The sequence below is a fragment of the Coenobita brevimanus genome, chromosome 25 (genome assembly GCF_032717465.1).
Source record: "Coenobita brevimanus isolate Jiangsu-jjx chromosome 25, ASM3271746v2, whole genome shotgun sequence".
NCBI lineage: Eukaryota > Metazoa > Arthropoda > Malacostraca > Decapoda > Coenobitidae > Coenobita > Coenobita brevimanus.
In genome coordinates this window covers 4106081-4129624 of record NC_136978.1, presented here as the reverse complement: position 1 = coordinate 4129624, position 23544 = coordinate 4106081, and the positions used below count along the sequence as shown (strand labels likewise).

The 23544-nt window shown below is 42.3% G+C and overlaps 1 protein-coding gene across 1 annotated transcript; it reads left to right on the top strand.

Annotated features, from left to right (window-relative positions):
- Window positions 1-6339: 6339 nt before the first annotated feature.
- On the top strand, window positions 6340-14321 carry LOC145393680 (sodium-coupled monocarboxylate transporter 1-like). Its single transcript, XM_080267728.1, has 9 exons — window positions 6340-6565; window positions 7087-7220; window positions 7860-8048; window positions 8608-8759; window positions 9074-9214; window positions 10246-10464; window positions 11337-11455; window positions 12642-12796; window positions 14064-14321. Exons 1-9 carry the CDS (start codon window positions 6340-6342, stop codon window positions 14319-14321), a joined length of 1593 nt encoding a protein of 530 aa, XP_080123854.1.
- Window positions 14322-23544: the final 9223 nt, after the last annotated feature.

Here is a 23544-nt window from a genome sequence, read left to right as displayed (position 1 = left end):
TCTCCAAACTCCCTCATGACTATCCTTCGAAATTTTGATTGTATCTTTAAACTGTATCTTCTGTCTCACCGTCTGTGCCTTGTGTCTACCTCACCGTCTGTGCCTTGTACCTACCTCACCGTCTGTGCCTTGTACCTACCTAACCATCTGTGCCTTGTATCTACCTCACCGTCTGTGCCTTGTATCTACCTCACCATCTGTGCCTTGTATCTACCTCACCATCTGTGCCTTGTATCTACCTCACCGTCTGTGCCTTGTATCACACCCTTTCCTCTTAGCCTTCTCCCCCTCTGACTTACTTCACATGCCTTGTTAACTAAACCATACAGCCAGCAACGAACACACGCGGCCACAGTGTAAAAAGAATAAGGGCATAAACAGCATATTATATTCAGGAGAGGGAAGAAGGAAGGGCAAGAAGGAAGCGACAGAGAGGAGAGGAGGAGAAGGGTGTTGTGAAATGCGATAATGAATGTGGAAGCAGGGATGCAAGCAAGCGAGAGGCGGAGGGAAGAAAGTGAGGGGGAAGGAGAGGGGAGGTGAGGGAAGAATGGGATGGGGGGAGGAAGGGAAGAAAGGTAGGGAAAAGACGGAAGGAAAATCAGAGGCAGAAGGGAAGAAAGGGAGGGAGGGCAGGGAAAATCACAGAACTACGATAAACATTACGGAAAAAGGGCTGGAAAAAGAGGGAAGAAAGCGAGGGAGAGGGGTGGACGATGCGAGAAAGGAGAGGGACGCCAAAGAGGAGAGGGGAGAAGTGAAAGAGGGGAGGGAAATGACAGAGAAGGGAAAGGGGGGAGGGAAGTCACAGAAATGGGAAGGAGAGTTAGGGGTGAAAACTCTATGAACTGTGAGAGGGAAAGATATGGAAGGAGGGGGGGAACTGAGAAAACAGGGGGTAGAAGGAGAGGGAAATGAACACGCGTGGGAGGAAGGAGAAAGTAAAGAACGGGAGGGTGGGTGGGTAAGAGGAGAGAGGGGCCACAGTAATACTTCAAATTTTTATTTTTTTTATGACATCTAAAAGAAAAAAAAAAAAAAAATTGCCTCTCTCTCTCTCTCTCTCTCTGTGTAATTAGACTACTAACAGGCGAATATGTTCAACTTGCTAAGGCCTCTTCTGGTGAAGGGGTATAATTAAGGCGACATCTAACCCCTCCAGTTCAAAAGTTCTCTCCCAAACTGGACAAAATCGTCTGGTGGTATCAAAAATAAAAAGTAAAATTCGTCATGGCAGTGAAGAAACCCATACACAATGAGAGTGACGATATACAGACAGCACTGCCTGTGGCTGACGGCCGGGTTGCTCAACAAAACAATTTTTCTTAGGAGTAAACAAATTCAACCCCATGGCTAAGTGACGTTAGACAATGAAGCCAAAACACAGGTGACCAATACTGAGCCTTTCATAATATTAAGGATGTTTAGGATAACCGAACATATATACCGGTATACAAATACTGTATATATACACACACACTGTATATAACGTGCGTTATGTATGAGTCAGTAACGATACGTTATATCATCAGTGGAACAATCTAGGGATAACTTTTCAGCTTTTCGATTCATGTCTACTTCATAATTATTTTACATCTAACAAAATCTCACTCATCAAACTATAAGAGACTAGTGGATCTAAAATTGCCCTAACGGCATGTGAAGGGATGCTTTAATTCTCTCTAACTTGGCCTAAATCTGCCATCTCTCCGTCTTAAATAATGAATTATAACAAGATTAAACCTAGAAAATGATGCTAGTCACAGATAAGTGCTATGGAAAGGGTACAGAGTCGTAGCCCTTTTTCCCCCAATGAGCTGCGTGAAACAAGCTGAAGAGGGTGAAAATCTGGTCCAGCTTAAGGTACAAAGAATACAGTAACTTGTGCTCATACCCATCTAGTTTACACTTCGTAACCATTACTCTCTCGTCGCAGCAAACTCCTTCACATCATTAATAATCGTTTAGATTAAAGTTACGATTTGGATGTATTGGTGCTAAAATGCTTCCGTTTTCTATCACAAAACTTTTATTACTTTTCTTTCATGAAGGGAATGGTAAACCAAATTTTGACTTGTTTCTCTTGCACAGAAATGAAGTGGCAAGAAATACGGAATTTTGTTTACAAAACCCTAACACCAGATTCCTAGTATATAATAATAAGAATCAATTCGCTGCACAGTTCAAAGCCAACTTTCTTCTGTGGCGTTTCTTCGGCAAATACAAATGTGCGTGATATTGTGAAGTCTCTGACGTGTGTATGTGACGGCGGTTTGCTTAAGTTTTGTCCTGTAAAAGCGATGTGTTTTTTGTTTCTTGGTGGTGCTGGAATGGGCCTGTCGCGTGATGTCGAATTTGAAATAAGTCAAGATGGACGCCGGTAAGACTGGAAATTGTCTTAGGTTCGAATGACATGGATCGAAGGTTAGGTGGCGTTTGGGTAGTACAGTACATTCGCTTGTTTATTTAAACCTTTAAGGAAAAAAAAAAAAAGCTTGGGGTTTATGTTTCCAAAGTACATACGAGACCCCACAATATCTCGCTTTTATTTATTTATTTATTTTGCGGAAGAATCGTCATATGAGAAAGCTGACTTTGAACTGCGCAACAAAGTGATTCACGTTATTAATTGTAAGAGTCCGGTGTTAGGGTTTTGTAGACATTTACAGAAATCGAAGAAATTTTGGTTGACATAAGTAGTACTACAAAGTTTAACCAGTTTGTTCAAGGAGAAAAGTAATAAACAATAATAACTTACTCCACTCCGTCACCGTTCATATTCTCTGTTCCATAGAGGTTGGGTATAGTCTACGATGGAGGGAGAGGGGAAGAAGTGGTGGGGACAGAAAAATAGAAAGACGGTGAGGAGAGGAGAGGGAGGTAGAGGAGTCGAAGGGAATAAAAGAGAGAGAGAGAGAGAGAGAGAGAGAGAGAGAGTTTAAATCCACGTGGAGGTGAAAGCTGAGCATGTGAAAGTGGAGCATGTGGGTGGAAGGTAGATTCCGTTTTCTTACTTAGAATAAATTAATTCACACCAGCAGTACAACCACGACGAGGAGTGAGCATGAATATAATCAACACTCAGGGCCGGTCTCTACTGTACTGTAGGTGCTTGGGACACCCCTTATCTCGGCGAATTAACCAGAAAAAATACTGTACACGTTACTACCCTCATTCATGCCTATCAATTTCTGGCGTCTGTAACGAACATAAGGATGAAAAGAGTAAACGAAGGAAAACAGTGCTCCATTCATGAAGCTTACTTAATTCCACCTGTAAAAATTCAGTGTAGATTTTTTGTGTTTTTGTATCACCAGCAAACATACTTGGGTAGCTTCCACTTCCAATGTTGTTGTCTGTCATTTACATATACTAAAAACACAATTGGTGTCAGCACCGAGCCATGTGGAACTCCACTTGTCACTTCTTTCCATGATGAATAATTTCCCCTTAGCTTTGTTCTCATTTCCCTTTTACTAAGAAAATATTGCATCCCTTCTTGTTATCTTTGGTGATTCTATTCCTTATTTCTTCTTCATCTTTACCAGTGATGATCACAGATTTGTTAATCCCAGCTGTTTCCTTTGTCAGCCTTGGTCTTTTTCTTATGATATTTTTCACTTCTCTTGTCATGTCTTTTGCTTCAGCCTTGTTTTTAAATCTTGACTTGTTTTGGCTACTTCTTCCCATGTATTTTGTACTTCCTCTATGTAATTTCTCATTTCATTTGCCTGAGTTATCTTCTTATCAATGTCTCTGCTTTGTTTTATCAGATTACCTGCCTGTCTAATTATGTCCTTATCACACTGTACGCCTTCAAAACTACCGTATTTCCCATTCCGTTCATTTTCTTCTTCAGAATGTCCAGAATGTCTACCTCTGCTTGTAGTTCACCTATTATTGTATCTTTTCTGTTTAATTCCTTTATCAGTTACTTATTTTTTCTCCCCTTTGTTGGTACAGTTCCTTCCTTATTTCATCCAATTCCAGTTTGAAAGTTTCCTCCAGCTTATTCCCTTTCTCTGCCAATTTAGAAAATATATCCAGTTCCACTAGGTCTGTGTAGTCATCATTTTGTTTTTTGCTGTTTCCCTTCCTCCTACCTAGATGCACTTATTGAGAGTACGCCATCTTACTGAAAAATACTTTCTATATACAGTTTAGCATCTCCGATGTCTATCTATCTATCTATTGGCAGACGCCATAATCCCGTACGGGGTGGCCATTCGACTTTGAGTTATCTGTTTTACAGGGAGGGGCACTAACCCTCCACCAACCCACTTGCTGACACGTAGGGAGCACGCATGGTTTGGTTATATGGTTACCACCCAGCGTTGTAAATGGTTTCTTGGCTTGCAGGAAACCATGTGGTTTGTCACTCAATGTAAAGCCACCTGTAACGGAAAGAAAAGCATTAAGTAGTGACAGGAAAGATGGGAGAAATAGGAAGAGAGGAGGGCAGGCACAGAAAAAGAATGATAAAGGCTAAGGAAGAAGTAGGCAGAACTGCATCAAGTGAGTGGATGCTGGTCGCCACCACCTACTACTTCACTGTTGGCATTTACCCGGCGCCCGTCTGTTGTGACGCCCGGCGCCTGTCTGCCTAATAAAGCCTCTAATTACTTGGGGCTCTAATTATTTGACATACTTTCTTTGGACTTCACTTTTTCGTTTTTACTTGCTCAACAATACTCAATCATCTAAAATTTAGCTTAGTACCGAGCATTATTCACTGTTAGACACCCTTAGGTATCTGTTGCAGCTGTGCAGCAGAGCTCAGTGACGCACATCTGCTCTGTCCAGCGTTCCATTGTGTGTGTGTGTGTGTGTGTGTGTGTGTGTGTGTGTGTGTGTGTGTGTGTGTGTGTGTGTGTGTGTGTGTGTGTGTGCGTGCGTGCGTGCGTGCGTGTGTGTGTGTGTCTGTGTGCGTGCGTGTGTGTGTCTGTGTGCGTGCGTGCGTGTGTGTGTGTGTGTGTGTGTGTGTTGACTCGCATTCTCAGTAGTGCACAGCAATTCAGTAAGGCTTGTAGAGGCTTGCTTGTTCCTTGGGAATCGCTCTGATTATCCAGTTCATTCAGGAATTCGGTAAGTCCTGTATATTCCTATTACATGTGTGAATGGTGACAGGTGGTGGCGACCAGCTTCCACTCACTTGACGTAGTCCTGCCTACTTCTTCACCTCTGTCACTTTTTTTTTTTTTCTTGTCTACTCTCCTTCCTTCCTATTTCTCCCATCTTTATTTTCAATTTTTATTGCTCATCTTTCCACTTCAGGAGGCTCTACACTATGTGACAGGTCTAATGATTTCCTGTAACCCAGGAAACCATATATAACGCTAGGTGGTAACAATATAACTCAATAACAGGGTGAAGACGCAAATGCGATGTCCATCTGGAAACCAAATACTCTTCTCCACGCCCCAGTGTGGCGAGGTGCTGTCTGCCGTAAGGGAACATCGGTTCACTGCACGAGACGTCCCCGCAGGGGCGGCTGCTTGCCTGCGGTTGATGAATCTGCTCGGCCTGACAGACCGGGGTTACTCAGTAACAACAACGGCGTTTAAATGCGGGCGGTATTCAAGGTGACCCTCTTCCTAAGCAATGTACTCTGCACATCAAACATATCCTCGTGTGTGTTACTGAGGCAGTGTTAATACAGCAACTACGAATATAACATACAAGGAAGGTCTTCTCTAAGCGGCATTGTATATTTCGCAATATCATTTCGTTAACGTTTTATTCTGTATATGACACCTCAGTATCCTCTTGCAATGTGCTACTGCTGCATGGTATGTCGACATTAAAACTATAAATAACGTAGAGGAGAATTACATGTAATATACAAAATAAATCGCTAAGAAAGAGGCACTGACCCAAGGAAGCTGTCTTGCATCATTTGAAACCTGTGACGCGTATTTTGTGTTGCTATATGTAATTCATACATTAAAAACACAATGAAAATCATAAGGAAATAGCAAGAACAAAATAACGAAATTCATGGGGAACTGCCCCTTGTCCCCTCCCCCGACTTCCAGCGCCCTCGCCCAGGTGTGAGTCCCACACCAACCACGATATCTTTGGACTGTATGTGCTTCGCTATCCATCCCAAACTATTCTCATCTACAGCTAAAACAGGGACCATAATCTCCTAATGTTCAGGTTGTATGTCCTAGTCAGGACGAATGTCTGTTGGATTTTTTTTTTCTTAGACACGTAATGATTTCAGAAGTGGCCTGGTGCCGTCACGATATGGGATGAAAACCTGGTAGGGGTGCAGATCATCCTTGATAATGTTGTCTTTGCAGATAACAGTGTTAGTGGTGGTTTGGTGCAGTCATGATGTCAGGTGGGGATGAAAGCCTGACTGGGGCGCATTTCAGCGTGGTGGACTACGTTCTGTTCAGCCTCATGCTGGTGGTGTCGGTGGGCATCGGGGTGTGGAGCGCCTACAAAAGCCACGGCAAGGAGTCAACACAGGATTACCTAGTGGGCAGTGGCGCCATGTCACCCTTCCCTGTGGCACTCTCACTCCTCGGCGGCATCATCTCCGCTATCTCCATACTAGGTCAGCATACCTTAACTAAATACATGAACAGGTGCCATACCATGCTTACATACACACTCTCTCTCAGCATTTAACCCTCTCATGGAGTCTGGCACATCAGTAGCGTCAAACATATTCCAGGTTCAATTTTCAATACAGTACAGTATATAATGTGTCAATTTCACATAAATTGTTCTGAGGGGAAATGTTTTGAAGTACTTTGCAATACATTACAACGAGTCATGGTGAGACATCAGTAGAACTAAATGAAACAATTGTCAGTTCTCTATTCCCTCCTGGGGTGACAGAAGACATGACACATGCTGCTGGTTCTGCTGTCATGCTTTATCATTTTTTTTTTTACCATAGTTATGTCGAGAACTTTTAGTTGTCCAAAAATGGAAAGTCACTATTGGCAAGTTCATGAACTTCTGGTTCTACACATGTTCTTCAATTGTAATGGCATGATCAAAGTTTTGGTCTGACACTCCACTCCTGTCTGGAGGAACCTTCTGGCTATTGCACATGCATTTCTTCCTCAGGTAATCCCACAGAGGTGTACTTGTATGGGACGCAGATAACTATCAATTTGCTGGGTATAACCATCGGCTGCATCGTGGTCCATCAACTCACCCTGCCAATTTTCTACAACCTTCGTCTTGTATCCGTTAACCAGGTCAGTGTCTTTGGATGTTCCTCCCTAAATCTTTTACGTTGATGTGACTCCAAAATCATTTACTTTTCTGGCATCATAAACTGTAATGTGTTAGTTACAAATTTTCTTCACATATCAGACGTCGCAAAACCTGATAATGTAGATTAAACCATTTTATATTATTAAGTGGATATGTGTATATGACAACGATGATTATGCACATAACTGATTAAAGCAATTGAACTGTAGATGGACTGGTCAGGGATCAGAAAGGATATGTTGGTTGTCTCAGGTTATGTGTGAATACTTGATACGGGGTTCCACCAACCTGTAATGTTATGAGCTAGGTGACTTGGGCAGTATAAAAGGACACTATACATTATCAGGATGTAAGCTGTTGCCATTAAGTGTGTTCGTATAAGCTATGTTCCATGACCCTTTGTTGATTAAGCACACAGCCCCTTAACGTGAAGAAATCATTTTTAAAACTTACTGTTACCTTCCAACACTTCGCGCACTTTCGGGGAGATTTTTCATAATGAAGCTGTTTAACTTCTCCAACTTGGTGTAGTTTGCAATATTAAAATGTAAATAAACAAGCCAGTGGGGTGATACGGTAGTTAAGAGATCAGTAACTTCTCAGACTTATTTCTGCCACAGTACTTACAGCTGCGGTTCAGGGTGAAAGCAGTGCGTCTCTTGGGAACCATGTCTCAGCTACTTTCAGAGTCCTTCTACATGGGAGTGTGCCTGTACGCCCCCTCCCTGGCCCTCTCCACTGTCACCGGCCTACCCGTTTTAGGTTCCATGGTTCTCATGGGCCTCGTGTGTACCTTCTACATCTCTGTGGTAAGTTGCAAGGGAAGAACCAGTCATTGTGTCTGCAGACCCACTTAGGCTCATTCAGGTCCAGTTATATCCATCCAATGCCATGCTGGTCCATTCAATTCACTCCACTTGGATAAACTCGTGTTCGTCAGAGGTCGTGCAGGAAAATTACGCCCAACTAGGTCGAAGTAGGAAGTTGCTTAGTGCCACTTCATATCCAGTTAGGCTTACCACCTCGATTTCAGCGTAGTCAGGTCACTAACCTCTGGTCAACTTAAGGTAACTAAAGTTCTGTTCAATCCCCTCAGTTCCCTTTAGGTCCTTCACATCCATTCAAGCTCGGACAGGTGACCTCAGGTCAGTTCTAGTCCATTCAAGGCCATTACAGCTAACTGCATTAGGTATAGTCTGGGTTTCCACATTCAGCCTCACCCAGTCATAAAAACTAAGATCCAGCTACATTTGTATACTATAGGTTATTTTATGTCTATATTCATGGGTGTGGTTGCAGGGTGGTATAAGGCGGTGGTGTACTCAGATGTTATGCAGATGCTGCTGATGTTCATGGGTGTGGTTGCAGGGTGGTGTGAAGGCGGTGGTGTACAATGATGTGATACAGACGCTGGTCATGTTCGGTGGAGTGCTGCTCGTGGTCATCATATGCTGCAACGAAATTGGTCTGGCCAACGTCTGGAACACAGCTGTTCAGGGCTCCAGGGTAGAGTTCTTCAAGTGAGAATTGATTACTTTGCCTCGTGTCAGCTGATGGATAGTACTAATGTTAAAGTTCCTTTCTTGTGACCGAGGAAATATTTATCTAGATTCTCGTTATGCACAAAGAAATGTGGTAAGAGTAGCCATCAACAGTTATGGCACACATTTATGTTTTACAAATACGGTACTATTCGATTTGTGAAACAAAAGACAAAACGCTCAATCGTCAGAGTCAGCACTATAAAAATCAACGATCATGAAATTATATCATAAAAATTAATATCTAGTCATGCAGGTAACACTTAGACGCCAGCTTCCTATTTCTGCCCCAGCCTAAACACCAGCCCCTTCGTGCGCCACACCTTCTGGTCCACCGCCGTGATGGGCGTCACCTTCACTATGAGTGCCATTGGGATGAGCCAGCCCACCTACCAGAGGTTTGCCTCCGTTGGCAGTCTCACTACAGCACAAAGGTTAGATGCCACTGTTTTCTCTCTTTCTTTCTCTCTCACGCTCTTATATATATATATATATATATATATATATATATATATATATATATATATATATATATATATATAGATAGATAGACAGATAGATAGACAGACAGATAGATGGATAGATATAGATAGATGGATAGATATATAGTATGTAAGTGGGGGCGCCCACCATCCACTCACTCAATGTAGTGCTGCTCTCGTGTGTCTGCCCTGTCCTTTCCTCCATCCTTGTTTCCTTCCATCTTCTTCTGTCTTTTTTTCCTTCATTCTTTTCTCTTCCTTCTGCCAACGGATGACTTTGCACTCCCTCTTCTGTCTTTCATTCCTTCATTCTTTCTTCTCCCTTCTGCCTGTGGGTGACTCTACACTGAATGACAAGCCAAATGGTTTCCTGTACACCAGGAAACCATTTACTACGCTGGGTGGTAACCATATAACCAAATTTTGGAGCCTGGTGGTTTAGTGGGTAATTATTGTGCTCCAGTCGGATTGAACCGGTGAAGGTTTATATCCAAGGGGTGATTGGGGTTTACTCCTCAAATAATGCCACTCAGGGATGAGTAAGGCTGGTCACTCTCATCTTAAATGTCAGGACCAACTGCCTAGCCCCAGGCTTCTACGCTCCTCATGGGGCAACGTAAGATTGGATGATGGATGGATGATAAATATATATATATATATATATATATATATATATATATATATATATATATATATATATATATATATATATATATATATATATGCTATTAGAATTACTGAGTCATCCAATCCACTCAGGACTCAGTAATTCTCAAATTCTCAAAGCACCTAATGGTTTTGTGTGCCTCATCCAAAACACACCTCAGCATTTAATTATTTCAGTATATACACAATATGAAGCATCATTCTTAGTGTTCAAAGATCTTTAATTAAAATGTTTCAGTATGAGGTAAATCACTGACACACCCTAGTAGTACTAATGCTTAATTTATATGAACTTTAACCTTGCATTCTTATTGCAGGTTGGTCATCTCCTTTGTGGTGGGTATGTGGTTGTTATGGGGACTGTTTTACTTCTCTGGACTGGTGGCATATGCTGCCTACAGTCACTGTGACCCCCTGACCTCAGGCAGGATACAGAAGGCTGACCAGGTCATCCCTTACCTGGTCATGGAGAAGCTGGGTCATCTCACGGGCATCCCAGGGATCTTTGTGGCGGCCGTCTATGGGGGCGTCCTCAGGTCGGTGCTGGAGTGGCGACTACTTCTTCTTTCAGCATTCTTATATTATTCATCACCACTCTTACATCCTTCATCATGGGCAGATCCACCGATGTTCCCCTTTCCCCACAGGCAGCACACCTGGTTAATTACACTGAGATTAGTATATTTTACACCCACACACACCCACACACACACCCACACACACATTATTACTAAACTTTTTCTTTTTACATTCTTAACATTTCACTGGTAATGCAAGACTTGGTTACTTCTCTAAAGCCGCTGGATTGAGTTATTACACGAATGAGTATACTAAAAATGAAAATGTAAACAAGCATACACATCTAATAAGACTCCTGTTATCTGGGAATTCTTTTGTTTCTTCAGTTTCCACATATTGTCTTATGCATACCCTCACACTTTATGTATCTGACCTGCCAATTAAGCCTCACTTTTCAAATCACCTACCGTTCCATGTACTTTCTTCGCTACCCTAACCTATCAATGCTTTCCACGTTAACAGAAGCACAGTTTACAGTTCTTGAGTAAAACTAATCCACTGCAGTTCAGTTTTAAATTATACTGATTCTTCCAACCTTAATAATTCTAGGAAACCACTCTAAATTTCCGATCACTATCACTCATTTTTTCATACTACTTCAGACTCTTACATCCACAATGCAATACTGAGTCTAGGATTCCTTTATGAAGTTCTCTTGCACGCTCTGTAGTTAATTTGCTGTTCCAAACGACAAGCTTCGTTGCAAAAGAAAGGTTTCTTCTTCAAGCCATTAATTTCCACATTTCACACTTTTGCTTCTACTTACAGTAATCTTGCAAAATAATGGATTATACATTTTTAATAACCGTGTACCATTTCTTCCACACAGTTCAATGTCCAGCAGTGGTAACTCTATAGCGTGTCTGATTTGGGAGGACTTTCTGAAGGATATCCCATACTTCAACAAGATGTCTGATGTCTCAGCCACCAGGGTCCTCAAGCTTATTTGTAAGGTCTTCCTCTCTGTAGCAGCAATATTTCAGCAACTATGGATGGCCATTACACTCCCTCAAATATTATTCTCTGTGATATCAGTAAATAACCCTCTGTCCAGACAGTATCCGACCTTAGGCTCTAAAAAAATAAACAGCTACCCTGTTGGGCTAGGACACCGATCCTCCTCAAAGTACGCCACTTCTGACTTGACACACGCAGCCCAGCGTTGTTTCCACTGCCTGATTCGGTATCTCCTGCAGTTGCTTCGTTGTATCCGTTATGATCTCTTTTCTCGGATGAACGTTCCCCAGGACCTGTTGGAGTGTGAAAATCACAATTCAGAGTTTCTGAAGACTGTTATCACTGGTAATGAGACTTGGGTGTATGGGTACGACCCAGAAACCAAAACACAGTCGTCCCAGTGGAGGCATGCAGGGTCGCCTCGGCCAAAAAAAAAAAAAAGCATGACTGGTCCATAGCAAGGTGAAATGCATGCTGACTTTTTTTTTTTTTTTTTTTTCTGACAACCGTGTTGTGCATCATGAATAGGCACCAGAAGGTCAGACTGTCAATAAACATTACTACCTCGACGCTATCTGTCGTCTTCGTGACGCAGTTCAGCGGAAAAGACACACCTTTGGAAAGCGACACGTTGGAAGCTGCACCATAACAACGTCCATGCCCATTCTTCTCAATTGATTCAGGAATTTTTGGTGAGCACATCCCGCAGGTCCAGCAGGTTCCCTGCTCACCTGACATGCCTCCGCACGACTTTTGGTTATTCCCCAAACTCAAAACTCTGCTGAAGGGTTCCCAATCTGAGACGAGAGAAGAGATAATTACGAATGCGACGAATCACCAGCAGGAGATACCGAAATCTGACACTGAAAAATGAATCAGGCAGTGGAGAGAACGCTGGGCTACGTATGTCAAGTCAGAAGGGACCTACTTTGAGGGGGATTAGTGTCCTAGCTCAATTGGTTATCTGTTTAATATCTGAGCCCAAGATCGGATACTTTCTGGACAGACAGCGTACTTACTGTAACTCAGCACTGTACAATATGTTGCCCAGGACATTTTTTTCATACAAATGGAATAGAGATATAACATGCATACACTGTAAGAGGTTTTGTTTACATTCTGGCAGACACCAATTTTTAATAGTTTGTTAATGCTTTAATGTTGGCTGTGGTGGCAGCTGTGGTGGCGGGTCTGTTAGGCATCTGCCTGGGTGTGGTGACAGGCAAACTGGGCAACATTTTCCAAGTCATCAACAGCGTTTTGGGATCTTTTTTAGGACCAATACAAGGCGTCTTCCTGGCTGGCATGTGCACACCCTGGGTCAACACTAAGGTGGGCAGAGCGTCACATTTTTCATTTAAAATTATTATACAGTCAATAGTTAACGTATTAAATACCTAAAAGACAGATTTTTTTTTTTCTCAAACACGTTACCTCCCACTCCATTATTTCGCAGGGAAAATCACCACTGTCAAAAATAATATTTACTCTTCCTAAAGCGTCAAAAACGCAACACATACTGAGAAACTACATGATGTGCGAGTACGAAAAAATTGTAGAAATTTGACTGCTGAGTTAGTCGGACAGCATTCTGAGTAGCCATACACACCGCATGTCTGGGGCTGACCAGGAGTGACCACTACGGTTATAATCATAGCGTAATAGTGACAAAAATACCACAATTAACTTTCTGGAACAGTTTCAGTGGCACTAATTCAAATGGCATGCCAAATAACTTGCATTTACGTAGCTTGCCAATGCGTTCTCTCTTACTTAACCTATTACTGTATTATTTATGTTCAAAATATGCCTTGATAATAACACAAAACAACAAAGTTATCATTACATTCTGTAAATATTCTTATATCTCACTTATCATGCATTTTCTTCATTATCACATTTTTTTACTGACTCATATGATAATCTGTGACACTGCAATTCTGTTCTTGTGAACTTCATACTTTTGACCGGCACCGTTTTAGGATTTTGCCGTATCACAGAGGAAGATCTATTGGTATCATCATGATAACCGCAATAAAATACTCGTATAGCCCCCTCCACTGCTATCACACCCACACCACCATCAACATCAGTGTTACTCTCAGTCCCGTAACCATCTACATGTTCTGTTTTCACAATTTTCTTTCCATCTGGTTCATATCCTTCCTTCAACTTCAAAATCTCATTAGTCAGAGAAGCAACCTCCTGGGCAATTCTGTCCTCTTCCAAACCCAAACATTTGCTACTTAGAGTTTGGGGTGGAAGACATTCAATCAGTAACTGGAAAATATAGCATAACATTCCAAGGCCAAAGGAAACACGTTACTAAAGCCGGGTGGGCTGTGAAAGCTTGGAGCATCAACTGGGAATAAGTGACAGATACCATCAAGCTCACTTCAGTGAGGTATCAATAAATATAGCTGGGAAAAGCCAGATCGTATATATACCATCGATGTGCTACCTCTTCCTATGCTGTACAATGCTCAGTTGATACATGGTACTAAAGTGTCCACACGCATATCGCTACATACACCACAATTTGTCTATATTAACGCATGTCACAAAAAAGAAAGGTTATTAGAATTTTCACAATCTTCAGGGTGCAGTGTCGGGATTCCTGGTGGCCTTCTGCTACAACATCTCGGTGGTGGTGGGCAAATTTCTGCGTGGGGGAGGCCACCCCCCTCACCTCCCTCTTTCTGTTGATGGCTGTCCAGAGAACCTCCTCCACCTTGCCAATGCCTCCATAGCAACTTTCATCAGCAACGCCACAACTGACACCAGCCTCATCACTGACCTCACCACCGACTCTGCCACTCAGGGACCCGATATTCAGAGGTTAACAAACATGGCCTAAAATATGAAACTTTCTCCTTCCAATAAAGCATATGCATCTCGTTAGGGTAACATCATTTAACAAGGAGAACTAAACGAGTACATATTTTTAATACTAAATTGTCTCAATGTTTTCTTTTTCTTGAGATTATTCATCTACATAGCAAAAGTATAAGATGGTGTTGTGTGATGCTGACAGGGATGAGGGGAAGACCGTGTACGATGTCTCCTACTGCTACTTAGGCGCCGTTGGCATCATCATGACTTTCACCATCAGCAACCTTGTTTCCGTCTGCACTGGTGAGCTGTCTTTCTACTCTACTGTGTACTTAGGATTATTTGCACAGGCAGGCCCGAGTGGTGGTGCACCGTCATTTACATTTTTTTTTTTTTAAGCATGGAATTATGTACCACGATTAAGTATATACAATTGAAGCACGTAAAGAGACTAGTGAAGAGGAAAAAGGAGGGGGTTAATGACGCTCTAGGAAGGCGTCTTGTATGACCTTCCAACAGACAGCAGACCATAAGAAAAAAAATTCACGACCTAGACCACCACAGCAGTCATGAATGTAAAAAATCATGGATCATTTCTGCCACAGAGGGTCTCATTTAGCATAATATTCGGGAAAAAATTAATTGAACTTCCTGATTACTTTTCCATTTCACTTAAGGCATGAATAGCTAACTTATACTTTCTTTTTATAGTAATTAGGCTTATTCCAGCACGAAAATAAATGAAGTCGTTACAGTTCATGCCAAAAACAATACCTTACTTACAGAAATTAGAATATTCTGGCTGCCTGTGTTAATTCTTACAAATTTCACAAGTTCTTTGCTGGACTAAAGTCAATCAACCTGAAAACTTTATCCTGCAATGTGACTACTACCACTACTACTAATACTAGCAGTAGTATGAGAGAGAGAGAGAGAGAGAGAGAGGGAGGGAGAGAGAGAGAGAGAGAGAGAGAGAGAGAGAGAGAGAGAGAGAGAGAGAGAGAGAGAGAGAGAGAGAGAGAGAGAGTCACAGTGACTGATCTAGTTTGTAAAGTGGTATTAATATATTATTATTTGCATAGGCACATCTCGAAAAGAAACTGGTTTCAGTATTGGTGCCATCACAACCATTCTTGGTAATTATTTGATTATATGTCAAAATTAATTTAAACTGGTACTTTACCAAATTCAGTAGATCAATGCTTATATTACTGTCTCGTATCTCAGTACAGTAGATGTATACAATACATTACTGTACAAAACATAAAAAAACTGTTACGGGGCGCATTGACTATCATATAATAACATGGGAGGACAACCACTCCATCTTAATCTGCCACTGACAATGCACAATACAAGAGTACACTTCTTGCAACATACAATGGACAGCCTAGTTATGCCTAAAACACCATTTCAGTATATACTGTACAATATTTCTGGGAACAGCGTGTCAGTTAAAGCACAGTGGACATCATGAGTGTCAAACTGCTGCCCACAGGTCCCCTGAGCCCGAAGGCTGTGGATGATCAGTTGTCGTGCCACAGCGGCGTGCGGCTGCACCGGTGGCTGTGGAGAACATGCGGTGGCACAGCTGAGACCACAACCACAACCACCACCACCACCACCACCGACTGAGACAGATCACGAGAGCGCTATAAACATGCAGGCCCACACCAACATGCATCACAACAGTGTCTCTTCGTAGCCCATGCTGCCGCACCAACATACTACCACTCAAAAAGCCATTTACCGCACATGGGTGAAACATCTTCACAGATCAGTCCTGTATTTTCCAGTAGGAATTTACAGCAAAGAGTCAATGAGACCTGTTCGTTAATACTGTTGAAAAATTCCTCGTAATGATCTGCGTTAAACTCAGGATCCATGCAATGATAATATCCATACTCTACAAGTTCAAAAATGTCATTCACCACCATCAACACTTAAGGACAACTCTATGGTCTCTTTAAATGAATAAAATGTTGACGTAAGTCGGTTACCTGTGGCACTGGCACTGACAAGGAGCCTACACTTAGTGGCGCTCCTCACCCTCGGTGAAGCAGCTGTGACGTTCACCCAGGAGCCAAACCTCCTTATATCACTGCACCTCGTTATGCGATGAACCCTTGTCCGCCCCCGGTGAGGCAGTGTCTACCACAAAGGGGTATCACATCCCCACATGGTGTACATACTGTATTATACCTGAAGGACGGCACCACAGAAACACTAACTTACCTCTAGCCAAAAGGTCTGCTCGGCTAGACAAACAGGGGGTTAATCAAAACAACAACAGAAAAAGTCTATGGCACGTAATGCTCAGAATATAGTTCTAAAATAAATTTTGCGCTTCATTCTATCTGGATGATGCCTGAGGGCATGAGGAAACATGTGCTGTATGTAACTCTTCAGATTTATGGATCAAAGTTGTTTCTGACCTATGGAAGAACTATCATTAAACGTGCTGTATGTAACTCTTCAGATTTATGGATCAAAGTTGTTTCTGACCTATGGAAGAACTATCATAAAAAAAAAATAAATATGTAAATAAAATTCCCCTGCCTCATTTAATAATGCTTTCACAGATTTACAAACAGGTGAAAAATGTATTATGCTGTCAGGGGTAACAGAAGGAGGATGGAAAAAGTGGCCTTATGTGAGCAGATGTAAAGCAGTATGGGAGATATCTACCAGTGAGGAGTATATGGAGATATGATGGTGCGAGGAAAGACGATGGAAGAAAGATAGGAATGATCAAATTTGAGGCTGTAGGTGGAGACATCCATCACTCACTCGGTGTGGTGTCAAGTTCACTCAACTCTACACTAAGTGAAAAGCCAAACTTTTTCTTGTACTACATTGGGTGGTAACCATATAAGCAAACTGATGACTGTTTATCAATTAGTGGTAGTGAGATAAGGCACTCCATCTACATATGGCCAATGAGGGATAACATCAGTGTGGTGGCTGGGGTTCATGGCTCTAACAATAGTGAACCATTCAGCGACAATAACTGGTCATTCTTGCTTTTAATGTCTGGACAAAGTAGTTCATCCCTGGGCCGCTACACATATGATGAGGCAACAAAATACTGGATGAAAGAACAGAATAAATATATACCTCTCACTGGTTATTTACACTGACAACACCCACTTCAGGCAAGATATTTTCTGAAATTTCTAAGCTATAGATTTAAAACACTTTTTGCTAGTATGTGCCAGAAGAAGCCATGCAAACAATTTATATGTTTGGTTACGAACTGTGAAACAATTTAAGTTTTCATAACGGTATCAAGTAAAGTACAAGTAAATGACAAAAAGTCAAGAAGGGAAATTTATGAGCACTGTACATGCCTACATGAAGAATGATGTCTGATAAAAGTTTCAGTTGACGAAGCAGGCACACGATCATCTTGATGCACTTCACAAATCATTCAGTGCCAGTGTTGGCTGCTTTACCTCGGCTCTTGGGGGCTGTTTACTACATTCATGATGCTGTTAAGTTTTCTTTCATTCCATCAGACGAACACTGAGTTACTGAATTAAGTTTATAGATATGAAATTCACTTTTACTGTCACCATTAGGGAGAGAGAGAGAGAGAGAGAGAGAGAGAGAGAGAGAGAGAGAGAGAGAGAGAGAGAGAGAGAGAGAGAGAGAGAGAGAGAGAGAGAGAGAAATGGTTAATCTGGAGTAAAACGAACAGAATCGATGAAAAAAAGACACTGGGAAATGATAAAAGATTGAAGTGGATGAAACAGAGAGGAGGAGAAGCAAGCAGACAGACAGACAAGAGAGGGGAGGGGGCTGGGAGAGGGGGAAGAGGAAGTGAAAACGAGTAAAGGACGTAAGGGGAGGAAAGGAGAGAAGAGGGAGGAAAGGGAGGAAGGGAGAGGGAACAGAAGAAGGAAGAATGAGATGGAGGAGGGAAGGAAGATGGAGGGGGAAAAGACAGTGGGAAAGGGGGGAAGGACGGAGAGGAAAGACAGATGGGGAAGGGAGAAGAAGGAGGGGGAAGAGGGAGAAGGGAAAGGGAAAAGGAGAAGGAGGAGGAGAAGGGATAGGGACAGGTAGAAGATTGGAGGGAAGGGAAGAATGGAAGGGGAGAGAGAGAGAGGAGGAAAGGAAAGGATTAAAGAGGAGAGGAAGGGAGAGGGAGTAGAGGAAGTGTGTATAAACAGGCTGTTGGCACACAAGTGAGTGTAATGGGCAGTGAAGCTGTCTATTCCTACACCACTTCAAGCAGAATGAGAATGTTTAGAGGCAGTCACTTCATACAGCAGCCTTTCCTACCACATACAGCAGCCTTTCCTATCACATACGGCAGCCTTTCCTACCACATACAGCAGCCTTTCCTACCACACGACATTGCAAAAATTGACTATCAGCCGTAATGAAGAGAGTATGTGGAGTGTCCTGTTTTTCGTCAACGATAAGATATAAAGTACTTCAATAACGTCTACACCTATCACTCTGACTTCCTTCATCCCGATATAAAGCATTAACAAGGGAAGGGTAGAGTGGAATGTACTAAGAATGTATTAATAAAGACGAACATACAGCACAGGTGAGAAAAAATATACAATCATGGGGTATTCAAGGTAGTTCGTTAAATACCTCTTCACTGTTATTTATTTGGCCTTCTACACATGGTCTCTTTTTTGTTTTCATTTCAATATCGACATGGTTTGTGTCAGTGATATAAGAGAGGGTACTGGGTACAACTGGCTGAGTAAATAGCTAAGGAGGAGGCCATACGCAATCTCCAGAGCTACTTGAAATACGACACATGAGGTAACGCCACTACAGAAAAACGATGCCAAAGGGGACACGTAGAACAGAGTAACAAACCCTGAGTGGACCATGTGGAGGGGTGAGGTGTGGTGAGGCTAAGTTACACCCAGAATTGATTAAGCCATGCCGATAAAACTAAGGAGAGAGAGGAAGGAGGATGAAGAGAGCACCCCGGACCTCATCGCAGACAAAAAGAGGTGTTGGGGTATGTCCTTGACTCTGCTCCCTTTTCATGTTTTAGTTAATGTGGATTTAATGTTGGTTGTGCTTGTTCCATTATCCGTGTTCTCTTACCTATCTATAACCAGACGCCTTAATCCCGTAAGAGGTGGCCACAAACAAAGCGCCTCCATCTCGCCCTGTCCCCTGCCATTTCGCTGCCCTCCCCCACCAACATACACCCCCCCCCCTTTCTCATATACCTCTCTACTCCATTCCTTCATCTCATCCTCGGTCTCCTAACTAACTGAAAAGACAAACATAATCCCTTTTCTTACAACTGCTTAATTATTCTTGTCGTGCATGTTACATCATCTGTGGCGGGTGTTTTAAATGCAAGTGGAGGGTGACTCACATAACTCTTGGCCTCGATATCTGGCGTGTTGTGCGGAGGTCAGTGTTATCAGTATCTACCCTGCATCATTCATTCATTTCGTACTCCCAATGCCACAGCCACGCCCACACCAGCAGACCGAGCCGTTCCCGCAACACGCAAGTTACTGCCACGTGAGGTTGTACTGGAGGGCTCTATACAGTCCACCTTGGCCTAATCTCTGTGTGACTCTGAATACAAGTTTGTTCCTTATTTATCCACAGTCATTGAAGGAAAGCACAAAATGAGACTGCAGCACCTTCTTCGTGTTTTTTCTCCGTATCCTGGTATTCTTTTTCTTTAGTACATTCTTCTTAGTGCTTTTTTATCAGCAGTACATCCTGATATTCTTCTTTAGCACATTCTTCTCCGTGATTTATTCTTAGTAGTACGTCCTGATATTTTTTCTTTTTCTTTTCTTTTCTTCTTTTCTTTTTTTGGCTAGGTATATAGTTCTGGTATCGCCCTCTCGAGCCTCAATAATTCACAAGATAAAAAGAAGAATACATATTTCCTGCTTTACCTTCGATACGGCCCCACAACAACGGGTCGCCATATTAAAACATTCATTCCGAGGACGTACTTTACTACTTCTACTACTACCATCACCACTGCCACCACTACAATACTACTACTACTACTACCACCATCAACAACATCCCCACAACTACTACTACTATACCACCACCACCACCACCACTACTAGTACTACTGCTACTACTACCACCGCCCCTATTTACACAGCTTAGAGGAGATATCAAGCAGTGAAGGGCGTACTGAAGGCTTGCTCTAACCTCACCAATTCAAAAAGTCATGCTAAGGTGGACAAGACGGTGTGTTGGGAGGGGTGGGAAAATGTCATGAAGCTGACAGATGTAACTGCCGTGATGCAATACCAGTAATACGCCTTTGTCGGCGAGGTACGAACGAGGCCATTTAAATCCGAAAGCACTGAACTGCCGCCTTACACCCAGAGGATGCCTGGAGAATACTGATGGTTATCTACCTACCAAGTTTCATGCCTTTACGACAAACTAACTGGCCTGTGGCCCTCTTTTGAAGATTTTCGACATGCTGCACGTGGCGCGTGTCACGTGCCACGTGCACCGCCGGGGTGTAATGAAACCTGTCAAAAACAAACTTTAAAGAATTGAGCTATTATAATTATGGTGCAAACCATGCAGTGATCGGCCCTGTGGTTGCTGAGATATATGCTTCTCAAAAACGTTACGGTCTGGCCGGGCTGGGTCGGGCCGCTCTTATGTGAAAATGTCACTACTTGACGAGAGACTCGCGATAGCTTCGTCCTCACTCGTAATAAATCGGCGCCTCCTCCTCCTCCTCTTCTTCTTCCTTCTCCTCCTCCTCCTCCTCATCATCATCATCATCATGAGTTTTTCCTACAACAAGCTCGGAGTAAAGTAGGACTCAAAATCACGATGCGAAAATAAGAAAGTGGGAGAATAATGAACAGCATCGCCAGGGAAATGGGCCACAAGAACAGCAACAAACAACAACAGTAATAAAAACAATAACAAACACAACACAATAATAATAATAAAGACAGCTGTAACGGTGCGACAGGTATAAATCTCCCTCTATTATTGCCCGTTACACTCATACGAACAACTTCACTCCCATGACGAATTTCTCTCAATTTACCCTTGTTATTCCCACACTATTTCACTCAGGACAATTTTTTCAAACTGGCCTAAATATATATATATATATATATATATAATCGCCTCTAATGATAATAAAATTCGTCAGGTGCCAGCAAGAAGTACAATGGAATTACAACGTCTGAATTATATTTGGATTAAATTTCGGTGAACTGCCAAAACTGTCCACATTAAAGTAGGGGTTAACACGGAAAGTGAATAGCAAAAGAAGAAGTGTTTCCAAAGCTCCTAATAAAGAACGGTGGTGTGGTGTGGTGTGGTGTTTGTGTGGTGTGGTGTGGTGTGGTGTGGTGTGGTGTGGTGTGGTGTGGTGTGGTGTTTGTGTGGTGTGGTGTGGTGTGGTGTGGTGTTTGTGTGGTGTGGGTGGTTTGTTATAAAGGAACAGTGATATGATTTGGTATGGTTGGTTATAATGAACAGTGGTATGGTATGATATGATATGATATGATATGGTATGGTATGGTATGGTTGGTTTATTATAAAGAACAGTGGTATGGTATGGTATAGTATGATATGAATCTTTGTTACCCGGTATGGTATGGTATGGTTGGTGTGTTTTCCCGATGGAACTGGGCCACTCTTGAATGATGGGTTGTGGTAGCATGAAATTCGAAGACCCTTAGCCATAAGGTGGAAAATATTCTTCGTTACAAGTCAAAGAGACCTCCTTTTTTTTTTTTTTTTTTTTTTTTTTAAGAAGAAGGAACCAAAGGCCTCTAGACGCCCGCAAGTTTGTTCCCTCCAAAAAAAAAAATAAGAACAAAATAACAGCTAAATTCAAGATCAATTTACTCTATTTACTCTTGAACCCCAAACTAGACTGGCTACGGTAAAAAAAAAAAAAAAAAAATAGCATTATATAGTCAGAGAAATCATCTAATCTGTCTACGTTTGGCCAATAACCGAGCCAGCTTAGAACAAACGTACGATAGGCAGATCAACCCTCCAGTGTGCCTATACTTGGCCTAAAACTGAGTGTGCGTAGACGTTCAGTGCTGCCCAGGACGCTCGGTAGTGTACACCCATTAGGTAAGTCCATTATATATATATATATATATATATATATATATATATATATATAGATATATATATATATATATATATATATATATATATATATATATATATATAATATATATATATTGGAGGGGGGCCTTTGACGGAGTCCCTAGAGAGGTGGTGGGGTGGGCGGTGGGAGTGCTTGGCTTGGAGGAGTGGCTGGTTGGGATGGTTGTGGCTATGTGTGTGGGTGCTCACACCCAGGTGAGGGTGAGTGGAGATTTGGGTGATGGGTTTTCCGTGAATGTTGGTGTGCATGGGGGGGTCGGTTTTGAGTCCCATGTTGTTTGTCATGGTACTTGAGGCCCTTTCGCGTGACTTTAGAGGTGGACATCCGTGGGAGTTGTTGTGTGCTGATGATTTGGTGTTGATTGCAGAGTCGGGGTGGAGGCGGAGGAAGGGTTTGGGAATTGGAGAGATGGTGTGGGGCACAAGGGCTTAAGGGTAAATGCAGATAAAACAGGTGATGATATCTATACTCAGTTTTTTTTTTTTTTTTTTTTATCAAGGCGAAGATGTACTTGACAGATTGGTGATGACTGGCTGAATGCAACATACTTCATAATCTCTTTATCATTGAAAACATATATCTGATGGGGAAATTTGGGTTAGTAAATGTTATTCGGACATGTTGCATTTAGCCAATCGTCACCAACCTATCAAGTGCATCTTCGCCTCAATAAAAAAAAAAATGAGTAATAATAAAAAAAACTTAGTAATATAGGGATGGTGGCGGTGCTGTCAAAGACGAGGGAGAGTGGCCATGTGCAGTTTGTCACAGAGGCGTGGGAAGTAATTCCATCTTGTGCAGTGTTTGTGATAAATGGGTGCATAAAAGATGTAGTGGTATCACAGGCAGACTGCGAGATAATGCTGATTTTACGTGTACGGCGTGTCGGGGAGAGCAGGTGGAGATTGTCAGACGTGGAAGAATTGAACTTGCTGGTGAATCTCTTGAGTGTGTGGAGGGGTTTTGTTATTTGGGAGACATGTTGTGTGCTGGAGGTGGGGCTGGAGCTAGCTCTGTGGCTAGGGTGAGAAGTGGTTGGAAGAAGTTCAGGGAGATCTTGCCTCTCCTGACATTGAGAGGACTCTCCCTACGTACTAAGGGGTCTTTGTGTGCAGCA

Bases quoted from the DNA above. Each gene is read 5' to 3' on its own strand.
- LOC145393680 (XM_080267728.1), top strand. From the start codon at position 6,340: ATGTCAGGTGGGGATGAAAGCCTGACTGGGGCGCATTTCAGCGTGGTG. The intron at 7,221-7,859 runs GTCAGTGTCTTT...TTTCTGCCACAG, and splicing joins GTCTTGTATCCGTTAACCAG to TACTTACAGCTGCGGTTCAG. The intron at 10,465-11,336 runs GTCGGTGCTGGA...TCTTCCACACAG, and splicing joins GTCTATGGGGGCGTCCTCAG to TTCAATGTCCAGCAGTGGTA.